Source organism: Pholcus phalangioides, unplaced genomic scaffold (assembly GCF_987345545.1).
Source record: "Pholcus phalangioides strain wild (caught in Gottingen) unplaced genomic scaffold, Ppha-v1.0 ptg000024l_1, whole genome shotgun sequence".
NCBI lineage: Eukaryota > Metazoa > Arthropoda > Arachnida > Araneae > Pholcidae > Pholcus > Pholcus phalangioides.
In genome coordinates this window covers 26533344-26553469 of record NW_028301616.1, presented here as the reverse complement: position 1 = coordinate 26553469, position 20126 = coordinate 26533344, and the positions used below count along the sequence as shown (strand labels likewise).

The 20126-nt window shown below is 37.8% G+C and overlaps 1 protein-coding gene across 1 annotated transcript in view; it reads right to left on the bottom strand.

Moving 5' to 3' along the window:
* The window catches only part of LOC149069108 (CD109 antigen-like), a 79248-nt gene that overhangs the window by 20927 nt on the left and 38195 nt on the right, over positions 1–20126 (bottom strand). Inside the window, exons 2-11 of the mRNA XM_089251292.1 lie at positions 8617–8682; positions 7671–7867; positions 6009–6034; positions 3515–3665; positions 3344–3417; positions 3194–3245; positions 2999–3072; positions 2209–2248; positions 2037–2121; positions 764–866 (exon numbers count right to left, since the gene is read on the bottom strand). Coding sequence (XP_089107418.1) covers positions 764–866; positions 2037–2121; positions 2209–2248; positions 2999–3072; positions 3194–3245; positions 3344–3417; positions 3515–3665; positions 6009–6034; positions 7671–7867; positions 8617–8672 — 858 coding nt within the window. The 5' untranslated portion in view covers positions 8673–8682. The remainder of the gene's footprint in view (positions 1–763; positions 867–2036; positions 2122–2208; positions 2249–2998; positions 3073–3193; positions 3246–3343; positions 3418–3514; positions 3666–6008; positions 6035–7670; positions 7868–8616; positions 8683–20126) is intronic.

Genomic DNA, 20126 nt, shown 5'->3' with positions numbered 1-20126 from the left:
AACACTATTCTTTTATCATGGCACATGCTCTTCGTAAAAATTACTCCGAAGCACTTCTAACAAAAAATAGACAAAGAAAAGTCAAATTTTTTCATCTAGCCCTTTTCTTATTTTTGGGCATTCCCACTTTACGTATGAGATACACGATTTGAATTTTTCCTCTCCAAGTGACTAAGAAACCAAGGGACCAGAAATCACAGTTCAAGTTCGTTTCAGAATGATTGAAAACACAGTGCTAAAAACATTGATTATGAGTATATAGCCATGGAAGTGACCAGTGATAAAATAATTGAGACCTAATTGTTCAGTTGGTCAGCTAAAACTCTGACAATATAAAATTCTAAACAAAATGTCTCTGAATCAATTGCTGTTAAGACTAAGAATGAATTTCATGACCAGAGTTTAGTTCACTTTTTAAAATTAAAAGGAAATGATCTGAAAGACATTTCAATGAAGATAAAGCAGTAAGTTACAATTTTATAACCTGCCACAGTAAAAAAAAATAGAAATTTCCTAATAACGAGAAGTCTGTTATAACTATTTTGTTAGTGATTGTGAACTGTCATTACAGACTTCTATTGTATCGCGAGCCAAAACTTCAGGAATATTGAAAAATAACGTTAGTACTGTAAATCAAAGCATCAGATATTAGATTTTAAGACACAGGCATTCAAATTCAAAATATTCATTTAGTGTGTAAATATGAACATAATTTCTAGCAGAGAAATATTATTGGAAAATTAATTCTATTTTAATCAGTCACCTCTTTTTCAATGACGGCAGATCTTGTACCAGCATAGCTATGTCTTGCAGATGGCTTTGCCTCTAACTTAACATTTCCTTTCACTGGTTTTCCATAAGTGTATCTAAAAATTAAAAAAATCCGATAAAATTTCACAAGTTCACACACATTTTATGTGGGGGGAAAAAAATTGGTGCCACAACATATATAACTGGAATCGCATTATATTAGCCTATTTGTTATTTTTGTACAATACATACTATGTTCCTGCAAATAATAAACAAGTCTTTCATTAACGTTTACGAGCTTCAAATATTTACATATTTCCCCGTGACTTTCGCCAAATATTAAATATTTTTCCCGATTTTCTAGGTAACTGGGAACTCTGCAGTTATCAAGGCTGGTACTAGAGAGGGCAAAAAGGGGGGCAACTGTGCCAAGTAGCGAACTTTATGGGGATGTAAAATTTCAACAGAAACTTTTTGAATTATCAAATTGTACACTAAAAGGCGCCAGTAAAAAAAAAAACCTTCCTCCCTTTCCCTGCCACTAAAATTCTAGTTTGGACCCTATGAAATATATTATAGAAATACGATTGAGTTGAATGAAGTTTTAAAACTAATCTCATGTTCCAATATTTTAATGTTGGATACAAGCCCCATTAAATTTTTAATGGATAACCCACTTGCTTGAATAAAATCCTTGGGAAACAAAATTTCTCAACTTAATCGAATAAGTTAAACTTTTCCCTGCTTAATTCAATGTTGCGATTCATTCACTAATAGACATCAACTACTAGGTGATATATTTGTGGATAAAAATTTTGTAATTAATGGCAAATATATTGTTAAATTAAATAAAACAACAAACTTAACAGGGAACAAAAATGAAATCAAATATAGGAACTGAAGACAACGAAGAGACTTTAAGGCTAATGCCCACTGCTAAGTACCCCTTGGTGGCACTAACTTTCACAATGAAAAGTAAAAATCTTGGGTGTTATTACTTAAATATAATTTTTATTTCTTTTTAATGACTGATTTATTTCAGAAGCTTTATTAAATTGATCATCACAATTCTTAGTACACAAACTAACAGTGTTAAACATCAATTGAAGAGTATTCCCCCTGTGTAATCGATACAACCAGGAATGTTTCATTATAAAATTGACAATATTTTTCACAACTAAGAATTTTTTTTAAATACAGGAAGAGTTTGTATATGTTCGTGTAATCAATTGTGCTATATATGAAACAATATTAAATGAATTAAAACCATTTTTAACCGAACATACCTGGCTTTCACAGTGGCAGCGATAGTGGGTTTTTGATAAGTTGCAAATGGTGGCAAGTCAACCCCTACTTCAAATGTTGGGAGAACTATAAGAAAAATATTATGTAAAATAGTTGCCAATGTAGATAAAGTATACAACTAAATTTGAACATAGATATTTAAATTATCCTTACCATATTCGGCTACAGTGAATGTCTTCTTGAAAACTTGACCCTACACAAATATATAAAAAAATTCGAAATAAAAATTATGTTTTAAGCAACTAAGATTTTTTATGATACGAGTCACCAAATTTACTAGAGTACTTTCAATATTTCATCGAAGGCATATTGACGCAAGATCACAAAATTTTAAAAACTCACTTTTGGTGCTCTACAAAGAGACACTTTCAGATTGTTCTATAATATTCATTCTAATTCGATTCTTTATACGATATTTTCAACTCGCTAAAAGTAATGTTTTGCATTGTTCTGTAACGAGCCCTTAGCTGACTAAAAATGTTGTGCGTTACAGTTTTTGCTTTATTCACAACTATTCACAGTATCAATATAAACATTTAGGTCTGTACAATGTCCATAGCAGTCAAGGAAAACGTTTATTTTTGTATTCTTCCCCAGATTATTTTACGCTAGCATTAATTGCTCTACAACAGGTTTCAGTGCATTTTTGCTTTGGGGTTTTTCAACAAACCAAAAAAATATATTGCTTACACTACGACTCCCTAATTGTGGCAAAAAATTCTCATGTCAAAGGGAAAACTTTCCTAATACATATCATTCCATTTGACTAAAACAACTGTCTTCTTGCAGCAACAAGTAAACTCTCCCTCCCAAAATAACCCCCCCCCCCCCCTCTGGAGGGACTTGTCTCATAAACTCAAATCATCTCTACCATTGTAAATGAAAATTGTAGAACTGGTCCAATTATTTTTAGACATCAAGTATTAATAAAAATGCTACCTACCACAATATCGACATTTATTGTCCAATCACCTAACACCGGTTGGTTTGATAATAGCAATTCAGCTGAGACAATACCTGAAATCATAAAAATTTATCCGATCATGCTACATTGAATTAAAGTCTAGAAAAAAGAAGTCACAGCAGTCGCAAATTAGCTTTCAGCTTGCATTAAAATATTCCTAAACACACAACATACCTTTCTGTGTGAATACCCTGTTCCACTGTTTGATACGATTGCCACTTGAATCCTGAAAAAGACATTTAAATCTAACTGTTGATTGGTCTAAACTTCAAACATGCAGTTTGATTCTGCTTATACGATTGTATTTCAGCAACAAATACTTACCGAAACATACATATTTATCGCCCCTGTCACTGTTGGTAATAAACTGGGGTTCACAACCAGAACTCTGAATTGGACTGCAAAAAAATTTTTGGTACATCAAATCTCTTTAATAACCTAATCTTTTTTAAACTTGAGTGAATACACGCGATTAAAATAAAGTATCATGCTCACCTAGCTGTCCTGGTTTGTATATGGCTTTATCCGTCTGAATAAAAACTGAATAGCTCTTCTGCTCATATGTTAAAACAGTTTGATTCCTGAAGGTCATCCCTCCATCTCCAGAAACTATGAGGCTATAGTTTCCAGAACTCCAGGCGCCAATCTACATAGAAAAAAATCATAACTATAAAAACCATTGGATAAAGTTTTGAATATTAGCCATTTTAAAAGCATTTTAAACTGGTGGGACACTCAAAAAGAAAATAGTGTTTAAAGAGGAATTGACTCCAAGTTTGAAAAAACTATGAATAGCCAATAAAAATGTTAAAGAATACAAAATAATTTGCCAAATTTAACAATATATTCTAAAACCAAGCTGTTTTGATAAAAAATTAAGGGAATGCAAAACTGAAATTGAAAGGAATAATCTACTTGGAGATCAGGGACTTCTGTCGAGAGGATAGTCGAAATGCTCAGTGTTCAGAAACAATGACTAAACAGCTGTGACCCACCAGTGACCGACAAAAATCTCAGCAGACAGGCACTTCAACACAATTACACAACAAAAATACAGGAACTTTTTCAATTAAAAGATGCATCACCAGTAGAACATAGAATATGCATAATTCTGAAAGCAAATATATTAGGGCCATTGCATATATTGAAAATATACATTCTGGTATGCATCAATTTGTTCACTATTTTGTAAAAAATATGTACGAGCTACACTGTATGGGAAAGTAATAGTAGTGATTAATGAAGCAACAGCTTCTCTAGGTTCAGCAGTAACAAAAGCTAATACGAGTACCGGGACATGTCTTGTAATATAGTAAGAAAAACTGTTTCCCCTCTTGTGGCAGATCTTTGAACAAAGTACTGCCCTGGATCTTTTTTTTTTGTTGATCTCAGATTTGATTAGAATATTCGTTCCTCTAATTTAAAACCCATAAATATCTAGTGGTTGTCATGGTTGGAACTTTGATGCAGCATCAACAGGAACATGGTGCTCGAAAATATTTTGTATCAGCAACTTAAGTCTCTTTCATACTGATTTCCAGATGAAAGGTTCTCCCAATCAATACCTGGGTAATTGAAATCCCCTAGTACGAGAACCCTCTTACGCTTACATATGTAGGAAATTTCATCATGCAATTTGGCGATGTAGTTTGGATCCCTATTTTGTGGATTGTAACAAACCCCAACAATAAGTTTATGACGTCTTTTGTTCTCAAGTTCAACCCATATGATTTCAATATCACTTCTCTGCACGTTACACTCTCTAGCCTTCAAACATGATTTCCCGTATATCAACACTCCACCCCTTTTCCTATCAGATCTATTTCTCAAAAAAGTATCGTAACCTGAGATGTGTAAGAATTCGATTCAAACCATTCATCCCCATTGTTTGCCCAAGATTCTGTAATGGCTATAAGATCCAAGCCCTCCCCAACTATCATAGTTTCTAAAAAATCTTTCTTATTACCCAAGCTCCTGGCATTTATTAACACACATTTTAATTTGCCCGGTGGTTTGTTGTCAGTCGAGAAGCCATCCAAGTCAGAGGTGGGTAATTCCTCGTCAGTACTGGTATGATTACCATTAACTAACTCGCATTCCCGATATATGGGCATTGTATAATATTTTATCATGTGTATATATTGTTTATAATTTGTGTTAATTGCATTTTTAATTGGGTTGCTGTTTTTTTTAAATATATGACATCCATATTTTTATGGGCATCTTTTTATCAGCCACCTCGTTGGGCATTTTGCCTGTTGTGGCGTTGTATTTGTATCATAATGCCCAAATAAAAAAAGCTTTAGAACGTTTCACAAATCAAGTGTAGCTAATGTAGAATCAATGACCTGCAAAATGCACAACACATCAGTTGACAAGGATTTGAAACTCTTGAGCATTCCAAGAACAAGTTGTCTAAAACATTGAACTGAAGTGGTGTTGGTCCTTGAATTTGCAATACAGGTGAGGCAATAGGAAAAATAAGACATTGTACATAAGGCTGGACTGTTGTTAGACACGTACAAATTTTGACGACATGTATATTTTTAAACCACAAGCTCAACAGACATAAAAAAATACAAACTTTTTCTGCTGCAATCTGTCAGATAAAAGCAAAACTTACAATTTGGTTTAAAGTCAACAATTTTATTTTCAAAATGTGTAGCATGAAGATGAACAATATGTGACATAAAACTATAAATTTTATGTGCTGCGTATCATTATGAATGTTATAATTCAAAATATCAGTTGCTATGTCCTTACGTTTGCTGCAGAACTACTTTTCATAATGAAATCATAAAAAGTGTGAACGATCCACAAATTTATGCCAAAAACAATTTAGAGAAATTTAAATAAACTTAAAGCATGCATGGAAGTTCTTAGTTTGTAAATTAAATGTAGCATTTCTCACTTATTGCGAGAGGCAAAATGCAATTCCCAGTCAAAAAAATACTAAAAGAAAAGCTGAAATGATTAAAAAAATACATACCTCAAAGTTGATTATTTGAGTTTCACCTAAGAAAAATAAAATTCAAAATATTTTAATACATTCATTTTGAAAGCGCAGAATAAAATACGAAATTTAGGACAATTTTTTTTAAGATATTCAGTTTTTGCTTTCTTCTTCTAAATGTTTAGTTCTAAACATTTGTGTTCATTTTAAAATCACACAGATTATTTTTACTCTGAAATGTCCAATTTTATATCACTGATTGAAGTCTAAAAAAAAAAGTTGAAAATTTATCGCAGATGTTGGTGCTATTGCCGTCTCGTAGAAAATGAACATGTAGTGTTATAACATAATCCTCATGTATCCCCCAAGAGATTGGTATGATTTGTCCAGGGAAAAAAGGTAATACAAAAGCATTTCTTTTGTTATAAAAATTAAGTAAAAAGTCATTATTTTATCATGTATTATGTCATTTTCACCTGTAAATAACCATTAATACAATTCTCTGTAAATATTGTCAAGTTGGCAAGTCTGGTGACAACGATGATTTGGCGATTGCAATAGCACCAAGAGAAATGTAAAAATCATGTGAGAACCATCAAAATTATTCTAGAAGGTTTTGTTTCCTTATATAGTGGTGCAGCTTCTGTGGAACTAAGCAGTTTGTAGAATTTTAATTGGAAGACTGTCTTAAAAAAATAGGTAAAGCTCTATTTGCCGATCATGTTTTAAGATCGCTGCTTGTGAATATGTGTTCTGTAAAAAATAAATTTGAATTGGCAAAGTACAAAGCAATTTCAGACATCAAGTGTTTGAGAGAAGACCGCAAAGACTTTTCTTTTGTCCTTTCTAGGACAAAAATTGTTTCGGACAATGTCTAATTTTTCTGAATGTCACCTGTACTGTACAGCATATTAGCAGCTTATTCACCGGAGATAATTGTAAATACCATGGAACAAGAAAAATTGCTTAGAAAAATTCACCACTGAATCTAACTTGAAAATGTATTAACCCTTTAAGATAGATATTAAAAGTGACAGCAAACTTGTGTTCCTGCTTCTTCCCAGGCACGGATCCAGATTTGGGAGATGCCGCCGCCGCCGCCCCCCCCCCCCCCGTAGAGCCAGAAATAAAGTGGAAAATTTGTCCCACAAATTACAGGATGTCTATTCACCGTACGCCCTTTGCCCCCACTATTTTCCCCTTAGAAGCAAATTAAGGTCGGTTGAGGCCCCGGGTGCATAAGAAAATACTGGGTCCCCTTAAATTAGAAAAAAAAAAAAAAAAAATTATGTTGGTCTCTTCAGAAAGCCTCAGGGCTCTTCAGAAGTTTGGGTCCCAGTACGCCATATTACTCGCCATATTACTCTACTTACCCAACATATTACTCTGCATTCGCAGCTGCTTCTTGTACAGCAGTGTGAAGCATCTGAAAGGTCCGGGTAGGAGCCCTCTGATTCATAGGTGTGTGTGTGTGTGTGTGTGTGGGGGGGGGGGGGGTCTCATGAAGGCCAGACAATATTTTTCAATAAATGTAAATTGATAGGCTGGAATTTCCAGCCAGGTGGAAGGTTCCCCCAGAACATCGCTTTAATCACAGGCCTATGGTGTTTTAAAGACAGCCCTAGTGCATTATCACTTGCAAGATGTAGAAATGCAAGTAAAATAAAAATGCTGCATCCCAAAGAACCCGCCTCTTACCAGAGTTCAAAGTGACTTCCTTGCTGATGCTGTTGTATTGCGAGTTATCGGTCGGTCCTTCAATTCCAATCTTGAGATCTAGAGGAGACTGAAGGTTGAATGCTGAGGCACATACATGGAAAGGGATGTTGGGACGTAACTTTACAGGAGCTATCACAGTATATACAGCTGGTGATGATGGAGGAGCTTGAGTTGTCCTGAGGAAGGGAGAAAAGTCAGTTTTGAATTTCAATAACATAACTTCATAATAACAGACATTAATGTTGGAAGCCAACTAGAATTCTTGAAAATAGATAAGGTGGAACCTTTAGGTGATGGACACCCTTGGGATCGAACAGTCTGTCCGTTAACGGAGAGTGTCCTATAGATCCCAAGTCTCCCGGATTTTTCGGGACGCTAACAAATTTCGACCTTGATTGTGAAACCATGTTTTCGGAGAAAAATTATCCAAGAGAATTCACCCGGAGAAGAGAGTTGCATAGGTTTTTAAATCCTCGAAATGAAGTCCCAAGCATAATGTAAATTGACAAAACCATTTTGCGTCAAATCCCAAGGGAAAACATTTATGACAATTCACCGAACAGAGTCGATTTTCTGCCTTACGGCATCAGAAATTGGCGAGATGACTTATCTGCTTAGACCATATATCCCGTTTCGGGCCCGCTGGCGATTTTCTGTTGGAGATTTGATTTGAGAGTAGTAATGATAGGCAAATTCAACCTACTGGTCAGTGACTTAGCGCAAATCGGCACGATGCGATTTTTTTGCAAAGGGGAAAAACCCCCGACATTAATTTAAAAAACTTCCTTTTATATTTTTGGGAGGAACAGGTATTTAGTCAACTAGCTTTAATGTATTTAACTAAGTGTCCGTTAACGGGGAATGTCCGTTATGTGAGGTTCCACTTCGTATTAGCACTTGAAAAAACAAGGATGAGATCACTTACATCTGTCCATACGCACAGCAGGATAGGGCCACGAAGGCCCAAAAAGCCAGCCACATTTCTGGCTTCCTGTATAAAAAAGAAAAAAAAAAATGTTAACACTAAAGCTTTTGCAGAAACATGGAAACAGCACTTCAAGACATGGAAATGCTTTTGCATGATCTATAATTGAGAAAAGCATTTCATTTGAAGAATTTTGTATCGACAAGCTTTTCCCAATCATGGTACTTTTCCCACCACAACCTACCCTGTTTTATTATGATTCATCAAAATCTAGTATTACACATCATGAAGAGCCACTTGAAAATCATCCAAGGTTGCAAGAAGAGAGACTATACACATAATAAAATCGAGAATAGAGTCAGGTTATGGACATGTGATGATAATGATGCCTCCCTCCTGCCAGTAAAAGCAGCACTTGATGGCGCCCACTTAACGCCCAAGCACGAATACGCCACCAAAAAACACTTGACAAAAAAACAAAACTAAAAATGTTTGGCACACATTTTAGAATTAGACGCCTATTTTTCTTCTAGAAAAAACGAGCACAAGTTCATCGATTCCGCACATGACTCGGTGAATAGGTCTACGAGGAAGTGTGTCACCGGTTCGACGTTGGTGTGTCGCACGGACGGGCGATCATTCCAATCTTTTTCCCACTGGATTTTTCGAGAATACGTAAGCCCTCCACCTTTCTAATATGGATAACTAAGAAAACACGCACTATCAAGCTCATCCAACCGATGCTAAGCTGGTAGAAAACAGAAGAAATGGGCTTGTGTTGAGATTGAGAACGCGACTGGGAAATTTTTCTACCTACCTACTGTACTAATGAACTCGCGATCAGAATGAAAATTTCATATGCAACATCTCGCAAAGTATAGCCGATTCATGAATTAATCTATAGCAGATTTTCACGTTTCGCGTAGAGAACATTAGAATTTCTGATCTCGAGGTACCCGAAACCTCCCAGCTGAGAAACTTTCCAGAATATCACTTGATGTTTAGGGAATATAAACGAATCTAGTCCAGGGGTGTTCAATCTTTCCGAGAGTGCGGGCTACTTCAGTGATGCGGGAACCTGTTGCGGGCCACTTGCTTGGTTGGATAAACGGGGGAGAGGGTATTATTTGATCGCGGGTCACAATCAAATGCTTTTTTTTCACGACTTTGCGCAATATAAATAAAAATATCTATAGTAAAAATTTCAGAACCAAAACTTTTTCACAAGGGGTCTTATCTACGTCTATGGTAGTGAAATTTTAACCATAGGGCCGTTGGAATCCATAGTGGAAGTTACAGTGCAGGGCGGGTTTAGACACGGCTTTACAGATTGCCTTCCGCGCACAGGCAAAACAGATCGAATCCGAGCTTGTCTTCTCTCACATGCGTATACAAATTCATCGTTACGGTAAAGATCGATGCAATTTTATAAAAAAAGTAAAACACAAGAAAACTTGAAGACTTTTTTAAAACCGATTTCAGTAGTATTGAGAGCGTCTCCCGTAGTTCATTGCGGCCGTCAGGAGAAACAACGGAGACAATCCGTAGCAGTTGGCAACTCTGACGATGGGAATTTCGAATCTAGGCAGACGCGTACGTCAGCGAGGGCATAGAGAGATCTCTTGTCCCTCCCATAAAACTACCAAACATTAGTTTTAAATATTTCCGCAAAAAAATATCGAAATATACCTTTTATATGCTCTTTCGCCCAATTTGCCAATTTAAATGCTTTTTGAAGGTCGATGACTTAATTTCTACGGAAGAAATTCCTCGTGCCCCCCAATAATAGATCGATCCTGCATACGCTAGTCTCGAGGCACCAGAGACTGCCGCGAAACTAGTTGAGAATCCTTGTCCTGATTACCACATTCAACACGATTTTATCTCGACACTCGAGAGCTAGGACGAGTATCATCAGGACGCCAGAGGGACGATGGTTTCGCATCAGCGTGAGGACGAAAGAGGGATCACGGCCGAGTATCACCACCCAGACAATAGGGGCCTATGGGTGTTAAATATGCAAACTACTCTCCTATGCGGCGAGAAAGACGATAACACGCGGGCTACGATACATAAGCAACTACTCGTACCGATCCGAAAACCAACCAAGATCCTCGCGTAATGTTCTTTACTCGATCTCGGGACTTGTGTGCGGATCTGAATCTTTTTATTCTTCGAAGAAAACTGCAGGCGTACAAGAGAAAAAAATAGTTAACCTTATTAAAACCTTTTTTTAATTGCAGATTCGTGGACCATGACATTGTCATTATTAGAGCACATAAGAGAAATTCCATAGAAAATTAAAAATGATTAATAGTGGAACCCCCTTAAACTCTTATTCGCTTCGGTCACGAATGAGAGGTTATGGGGCATTCATTCCGATAATAAGAGGGACCCAGTAGTAGCTCACGAGGTTTCAATTATATCGTCGGTTTCGATCTAAAACAGACATCACATACAGCCATTTTCTGCCTTGCCCCATCGAATGAGCGGATAATTATCTGCTCATTATCTTCTCGTAGGTTATCTAATAATGACGGTGGAAAAAAAATTCTTAGTACTTATATTCAACAAAAGAACAATATAAGCCTGGTGTTACTGGCATTTGGGTGATGTATCGCGTACAATGTATATGTACTGTTCAACTACTGGATTAAAAAAAAAAGACCAACAGTATACACGTGGATAGCATTTTTATGGTACAGATTACGTTCTCTTTCATATTGCTGGATCGAGGCTATTTTTCCTTAATTCGGAACAAGCCCTATTCAAAAACAATGATAAAAATCAGTAAAATAATTAAAAATAGTCGACACTCAATAGCTTCAATAAAATTTCACTTTTTGATAGGGGCAATTCGATTGTGTATAACTCGTCAAACTATCATCACCCTGCCAATTCCACGATCAGTAGTGCAACCATGGGTACATAAATTCAATATGTTGGCCCATATGTATATGATGTGCCATCTTGGATTCACTTGACACGAAAAGCCTCAACGCCAAGAAGCTTGTTTACTGACGTAGATGCATTTTCTCGGGGCGTACAGAGTATACCGACTCCCATAAGCTTCGCTGTTGGATGAAGATTAGAAATTGTATGTAATAGTTGGGTGTGTGCGCTAGGCGTGTCAATAAGTGAATTTAAAATATACAGCCCAAGCTGTACTGTCATTATAAACCAATTTAAATCAAGAAAATATGAATTCGATAAGTTGTGGCTTACGGAAAAAATTAAGTTGGAGAGCTGAGCTTTCCTAAGTCAGTCAAGAAATCTGTACTAGATATCTGCAGGAAAAACCCCGGAAGACGTTATTGTCCGCGTAGAAACTCTATACTTTTGGGTTCTTCAGGATAAAATCTTAGACCAGTGATTCCCAACGTGGGCGTTAACGCCCCCTTGGGGGCGATGGAAAGTTCTAGGGGGCGGTAGAAGCTACGGGTATAACATAGGATCCTATGGGTTAGATGGCGTTGGGGGGCGACGAGACAAAAAAGGTTGGGAAACTATGCCTTAGACCAGCGTTTCTCAACCGGGGTTCCTTGTGCACTCTCCAGGGGCTCCGCGACCACTCTAGGAAAATTAAAATATATATTGTTTAATTTTAATGTTTTAAATATTTTTGAATAGTAAAAATAAATCGGTAACCTTAATGAATAATTAAAAATTGCCCTACGGGACTCCGCCATAGAATGTTTTTACTAAAAAAGGCTCCGCGAGTCAAAAAGGTTGAGAACCGCTGGTCTAAAGAAAAACTATATGTGGTTATCGTATTTATTATTGGAATATCAACTTCAAGAACCCCGAGTAAATTCACTGCATTTTATTGGCTAGGAAAATGATTCGTGATTACAGAATCTGTCAACTATCTGAGATAATAATTGACAAATATGTGGAACTCTCCATCTGATGCTAATAGTATATATTCATTTCAATGAAATGCGGTCATTTGAGTAAGAGATTAAATGCGATATGTGAGATTACATGTGGGTACAAGATTAAATGCGATAAATACGGAAAACACGGGTATTAGTGTTCAGTATATATACAACGGGATACCTTCAATCAATGCAGAGAAAATTAGAACTATTTACACAACCAAACATTCACTGGCCCACATCAGGTCAGTATGTTCTCAGGTCGAGGAAACCAACATCTCTCCCGCAGGATAAGGCGAGATGTCTCTTATGTGCCGATATTTTGACGATTCAGCCCTATCGAAATAGCCGACAAAGTTTGACTAAATAGTCATGAATTGTTTCAATTTTCAGATCTTTCATTATGTCAAGATTTCTGACAAACCATTGTGCCCCGGTATATCGCCGAAGTACTTTTGTTGTACTTGTAATTGTTTGATGACAGAAGTTGCTGTGGAAAAACATGGCGCTTCATGGCACATAATTAAGTCGGATGACTGACTTGTAAATAATGGTTTTGTTTTTGAGGCTGAGTGCAGAGCGTGAGTATCAGACTGTTTAGAAGGCCTGCAGCCTCAGCAGCTCTTTCGCCTCATGAATGTGAGCTTTAACATTAAGCTTCCTATCCAAAATGACACCAAGATATTTTGCCTGAAATTTGGGCTGTAGAATGGTATGCTCCACTTCGATAGTGGTGTTCGGCGGGAGTTGCCTCCTTGCAAACCATATAAAGCTACATTTGCTCTCGTTTAAGACTACTGCATGTAACCGGCACCAGATCTTGACCTTTTGAACAATTTCATGCAAGTTCCTCAGAGCTTTGTATCCAGGGACCCCCAGCCATCAGGATTTACGAGTCATTAGCATAAGAAGCTAAGATTCCTCTTAGCGAGGCCGGAAAATCGTTAATAAAAATGTTGAAGGGTATTGGGCCAATTACCCACCCTTGAAAAATAGATAACTGGAGTGGAACTATTATCCTCGAGATAAAAAGATGATCTCGCCTTAAAGACTCGTTCAAAAATATTTGACAATCCCGGGAGCAAGTTGATTGGGCGAAAACCATTCGCAAATAGACCGATCTCCCTAGTTTTTGGTAGGACCTTAATAATGGCATGTTTCCAGATAGAAGGGAAATGACAAATTTTCAACATACCATTGAAGATGTTTACCAATGTGGCGATAATATTAGATGGAAGAACCTTCAAAGCCGTATTTGTAATATTAATTATATATATATATATATATATATATATATATATATACACACACACACAGGAGCCTTTTTATCTCAAGTCTTAATTTTCTCGTGGATCTCATCACGATCAGCCAAGATGTTATGGGGTTGATTGTTTTGTAGGAAGGTTGTCAACCACTAGTTCAAAGTGCGCTTCTACAATAGGCAGTTGGTTACTATTTGGTGAAAATTGGTCTTCATATTTACGTTAGCGAATATATGACTCAGCTATCTCTATCACTGTATACAAGACCATTTGTATGTATTCTGTTAATGTTGATGGCTCTGGGCTTACAAATTCTAATCAATTTCCAGAGGGACCCATCCGATACATCAGCCTCGTCAAGAAAATCATTCCACCTGAGTCATTCCTTGAGGCCGTTTCTTATTTCTCTGGACATATGGTGCAGCATGTTACGGAGATTGGGGTCACTGTACGCTGTACTAGTCTTCGGAGTTTAAGTGTAAAATTAACTTCAAAAATTAACTCTCCTTCAGGGATGCCATAATTTTTAAAAGGCTTAATATGCCTTGTCGAATTTACATTTTTAATTGCATCAGTAATTTTTTTCTGCTGCAATATCAATGTTCTCGTTTGTCAAAAGAGAACATTGTTATAGCAGCAGAAAAAATTACTGATGCAATTCAAAATGTAAATAATTCGACAAGGCATATCAAGCCTTTTAAAAATTATGGCATCTTGGTTCATTTTCCAGTGTTGTACGGACGTTAGTCCAATCTGTACGAAACATGTATGACAGTGGTATCACTTATATAAATTCCTATCTCGAATAGTACCGAATTATGGTCAGATCCAAAAGCACCTCAATGATAACTCCGTGTAGTAGGCTTTTTGTCAATTACGTCTGGCCTATGCTGAATGGTGTAGGAATACGAGCCACCCGGTTGTTGATTTGGGTGGTGTACCATAATGGCAATGCCTCACATAGGATGAAGTAATGTCAACTGTTCTTAGTATGAAAATTCCTCTTGATAAAGTATAAGGAGACCCCCCCCCCCCGTTAGGTTGGGGTGGTGAAGTCTATGGCATTCATATGTAGGGAATTTGAAGTTGCGTGCCGGCGAAAGCCACGATTCTTATGAGAGCCGCGTCCGGATCAAATTCAATGGGTTTCACGCAATTCATGGAAGTTATTGGAGATTCCGGCGTTCCAGCTGAAGATTCTAAACGGCTTAGGATCCATTTTAAGAGACGTTTGCTTGCAGACAAACTAATTTTTCTCGTCGCTGCCCAGCACGAAGGGACTGCCTGGCGACTTAAAGATTGTCCTTGTTGGCTAAGAAGGGGGTTATAGACAAGTTTGTGCGTGTATCTGTAGATGTGAAGTGCATGCAAGTTAATAGAAAGAAAAAACCCAAACATACGGTCCGGTAAATGCTACCACCATCAGAATACTACAATACACAAAGATTAGCCATGTGTATATACTTCAAAATGTTACTCTATTCGGTCTAATCGTTGATCAGTAAAATCAATAGTAAGAAAAATATTTTGCGATAGATGAAAGTATTATAATGGATACAAAAAATGAAATCACTGATGTTCACCAAAATGTTACATAATGCATTAATGAGGAAAAAAAAAAATGCAAAAGTGGTAATAGAAAAACAAGTGCGTTAGCCGAGATTATACTAATCGGTACAATGCAAGACCAGCCATGTGCATTCAACTACAATGTTGCTCTATGCAATAGAAATGATCAATAAATTCCATGGCAAGATAAAAGTACAAAAATATTATAATTAGATACAGATTATACAGCTAAGTAATTCAGACTAACGTACTGCCTATGTCACGTGCAGCACGTTTTGAGGCCCGAGAAATTTTAGTCTTTGACGAGGGTTGTAGTCGACCAGCTCTCTCAGATGCTCGTACTCCTCAGCCTTTCAAAGTGATCCTCTGAGATTTGTTGGATGTAGCTGAGGATGGTTGGAATCTTCTGGTCAGCCCCCACCCCGATTTACTTTGGGGCACGCACAATGATTCTCAGTATTTTATTCTGTTGACTTTGCAGATGCTGCATGTTGGTCTTGAGAGCCCATACTGGGGCGGTGTAGGTCATGATAGGTCGGTCTAATCGATTTAAACAATAAGACTGTTTTTAAGAGTTAGTCTTGCACTTGGGAATGTGTGTAATGCGCGACATTCTCATAATTTGGATAGCCTTGGTTCTTACGTGTTTCATTTGAGGAACTAAGGAGAATGATTGGTTTAGAATACATCCCAAATATTTCACTTCCTTCACAGGTCTTAAGGTGGCTTTTTTGCCCAGGTAGATTGGTGCTCTAGTGAATTTGGTTCTTGTTAGCCAGATCAACTGATACTTGGCACGATTAAGCTGAGCTGAGCTTGTTTCGCCAGTTCCATGCCACTATTTTTTATGGGCATTCTACTGGCCTTACCTGCGGACCACTAAGGGGGTGGCCTATATTGCAGTGAAATTTTAATCTTTAATTATTGTACCTAAATTTAAAACTGACTGCTATAAACGTTACAAAATAAAAGTATTCTAAAATTTGTAATTAATTTTAGTTTAATAAATTTTTCTCCAAATACATTTTACATAAAAAAACGAATGATATATTTAAACATTTAAAAAAAAAATCCATACGAGTTTTGACATATTGTGTTAAAACGGCAGTGATTAGAAGAAAGCTTATTTGGACCTACTTTAATCCGATCCCGGCACCTGCACTAATCCTTCGGTCACTATTGTTTTCCCTTAAAAGATCATTAAAAACCAATAGATCGTCAACTAGACTTCAGTGACTGCCTAGCAGTCTTCCGCGTTTTGGAGAGACCCGGTACGCAAGACACTTTCAAGGCGCCTTCCTGTATACCGATACCTTTTCGGATTGGAGAGTCCCATAAATTCGAAAATACTCATAGAAGTTAAAGGAATTCGTACATTTGAGTATTGGTTTACGAAAGTTATTTTCACGAAGTTTTTTATACAGAAGAAAAAGTTAATTTTTTATCGGTAGAGGGCGCTGCGCGAAATCAAATCACTGCATATCAGTCTCCTGTAAAATTCAGGGTGTCCGATTAAAAGCTCATTTCTGAATTTTTCCTGTTAATGGCGCTCACAAGGTTTTCATTGGATGTTGACATTGGTGGATAAAGAAGTTGTTTTACCTCAGCTACTTAAAGCTTTACGAATAGTTCGAATATAGAAAAAAGATTGAAAAGTTTCAGGTCGATATTGGTCACTTACAAACTTTCACACACAAATCGCATTCAAATACACCAATATTCCACAATTTTCAACTTTTTATTAATGGGATATCCTGTACTTGAATTGTACTAGAACACACGTAAAAGTTCCACTAAAAAGTTCGGAATGAGAGGAAAAAAGTTGATACTTCGGGTATTTTGGGCCCTTGGTTCATCTGCTAAAACGGAACAGATTAAGATCAGTTTTCCCAAACATTTTCTCATCGCTCCCCCCCCCCCCCCAATTTAAGCTAACCCATAGGATCCTATACTATACCCCGTATTTATCCTAGCTGATTGGATAGAAATAACCTTGGCCAAAAGTTGGACGGAAAATACATTTCTCGAATGGAATGCTCACGTGTATCAACGTGGATAATGCTCAACTTGACACGATTCGGATCAAAGTTACCCAAATGGTGCTCAGTCGTAAAAGGTTGTTCAAATTCAGGAACGTGATAATTCTCATCAGTCAACGACTAAAACGCGTTTACGAGTAACGCACACAGAAACTCCCGGTAAAAATTCTTTCTTGCATACAGGTTTTCCCACAACGACCGCACGTGTGTGGACTCGAAACAAAAAAACGCCCACCGGTGCCTCGGCATTACAGCTGAAATCACATCAAATTCGCAAGTAGTTCGGTCTGCGTGGCGCCCCAGAGATGATCATTCTCGAAGGAAAGGTAGAGATGTTTTAGTAAAGTGTTCACATCGTCCCAGACCAAATATTTACAGCTCGTAAAAATAACTTCCATCGCACAAGTTTAGCACGGAAACGGCAAAACCCTCACGAAGTTGCATCCCGTTCGTAAACGCGGGAGCAACTTCTGTGCATAACAGCGCAACATCAATGGTAGCCAACACTGCGAGAAGTTGGATAAATATATATATATATAAATTTTTGGCCTCTGACTAGACACAGGGCATCCGTAGTGGCGGCAATGCTGCTCATCGCTGGGAAGTGCGTGGGTATTAGACAAAACAATTTATTGCTGAATTGTTTTAAAAAGATGATTTTATTTCAGGACACATCAATTGTGAGTTGTAAAATGTTTGGAATCCTTTAAGAGAAATTGACAAAATTTCTACAAAATTGTGGCAATTTTAAAAAGGGCAATTTTTTCTCCTAAAAGCCTCTCGGGGCACAGTTTGGAAAGCCCTGCACTAGGAACTCAATTTGAAACAAAGTGTTGAATACAGTGCCATGTGGTCCGTTTCCAACTAGTTTAACGCCCCAATCAACTGATGTGCAGAAGTTCATGCGGGGGGCGGATTGAGCGAGGGTGCATCCGGGCAGCAGCTTCGGTTTTAGTTGGACACAAATGTTTGCAAATTTCTATACCAGAAAGAATGTAGGAGCGTCAGAAATGAATTTCTTAATATTGTAAAGAAATAACGAGGCAACTTAAGTGTAAATAATGATCAAGGCCCCGCAACTAGGGGAGGGCCGAACGATCTAGTGCTTCAGACGCTGGACCACGACGGGTGCAAAATTTACTTTTTCCATTAAGAATTATGGAGGGGTAGTCAAAACTGATACTGGCCCTGGGTGACAGTAAACTTTTCCTGCTGGTTGCGGCCCTGGTAATCATGACCAGGGCATCGTATCACAGGGCCATCTACGCTAACCCTGTCAGCCACCCGCCAGGGGTTTTCTTTATGGGCGGCGCATGAGGCTTTGCACCCGGATATCAGGAAAGCTCGAGTTCATGCGTAGGAAACTATTTTCAACCGAAAATTCACCGCCCTGTGCATCTGCTTCAAGTTGCTTTAATCGCCATCTGTTTCAATGAATTTTCCGCACCCACACGACTCATCCAGAAGTTCACGCACTTCACATCACGCTGAGAAAACAAATGTCCGAACCGAATCATCAAAACGTAAGTAACGGACTATTTCAGAATTTTAAGGGGAGGAGGAACTATCTTAAGGTTTCCTTCAAGACAAAACACTAAAGGCGGGGGAGAATAAAAAAAATGGCGCACACAATGAACTGACGAACAATAGCTCATAAAATCGACCCATATGCTGCCATTCATATTACGCATGGGTTTTTTTTTTGGAGAAAAACCATCCAATGTCAGGGAGAAATCTCTTATGTAATAAGATTCAATGCGCAACGAGCTGTAAACAGAAAAAATAACCTGAAGTAGAAGAAAAACAAGGTCTTACGCAGTTGTTCGGTGACGACACAAGAAAAACACTCATCTCCAACGACATTGACATTAAAATAACACCATAGGACGTCCATAAAACAAAATGCGGATTACGTCGAAAATTCCGTCGAATTACGGAATGCACCACACACACGTTTGAGTTTTGTTTTCTGGACACTGGTTCTCGAGCATTCGTGTCGAAAAGTACGGATGATGGACGAGTCGATATTGAATAACGCGAACCTTCGGCGGCCATCACCACCTAGAATTGACTACTATCGCGTGACTTAATGCTTAACAATGGCCTGCACGAGGAGTCGGACAGGGCTCTAGACTTTCAAACCGAGCACAAATCCGGTCTATCGCTATGAGCAATTTACTACCGAATGAGCTGTGCTGGAACCAAAATGCGTATACAGTGTTTGTGTCTCCGATTTTTTCAGTGCTGGTATCTAAATTTCAAAATGAGAAGTGTAATGATTGAATATTTGTAGGGCTCTGGACTGGGGAGAACAAGCGTTTGGAAAATACCAATCTTAGGGAGCAACTAGGTACATATTTAAAAACAATCTTGCATATTTCATGTACCTTCCAAGTATACATACCGTAGGTGGTTTGTATCCGTAGACAGGGCCGCACCTCGAACCGAAGTCTGGTTTTCCCAACCTTTTGCTTTCATTATTTGGGAGTTTGAAGAATGAGTGCTCAAGAAAATTAGACTACAACGTTCCTGGATATGGAGGCCCTATAAAGCTTATACCATTATATTGCTCATCTTATCGTGCAATAAAGTTTCGCACTAGGGATGATGCACTGCACAACCTCCGGCAAGCGGGGTTCCAACCATAATAACGCGAATGAATGCAGATTTAAAAGGTTGTGCACCTTGTTACCCCCTTCCCCCGGTTGGAGGTGGTGACACGTGCCACAGGTTGGACACCCATCGGTTCACGAATTTTTTTC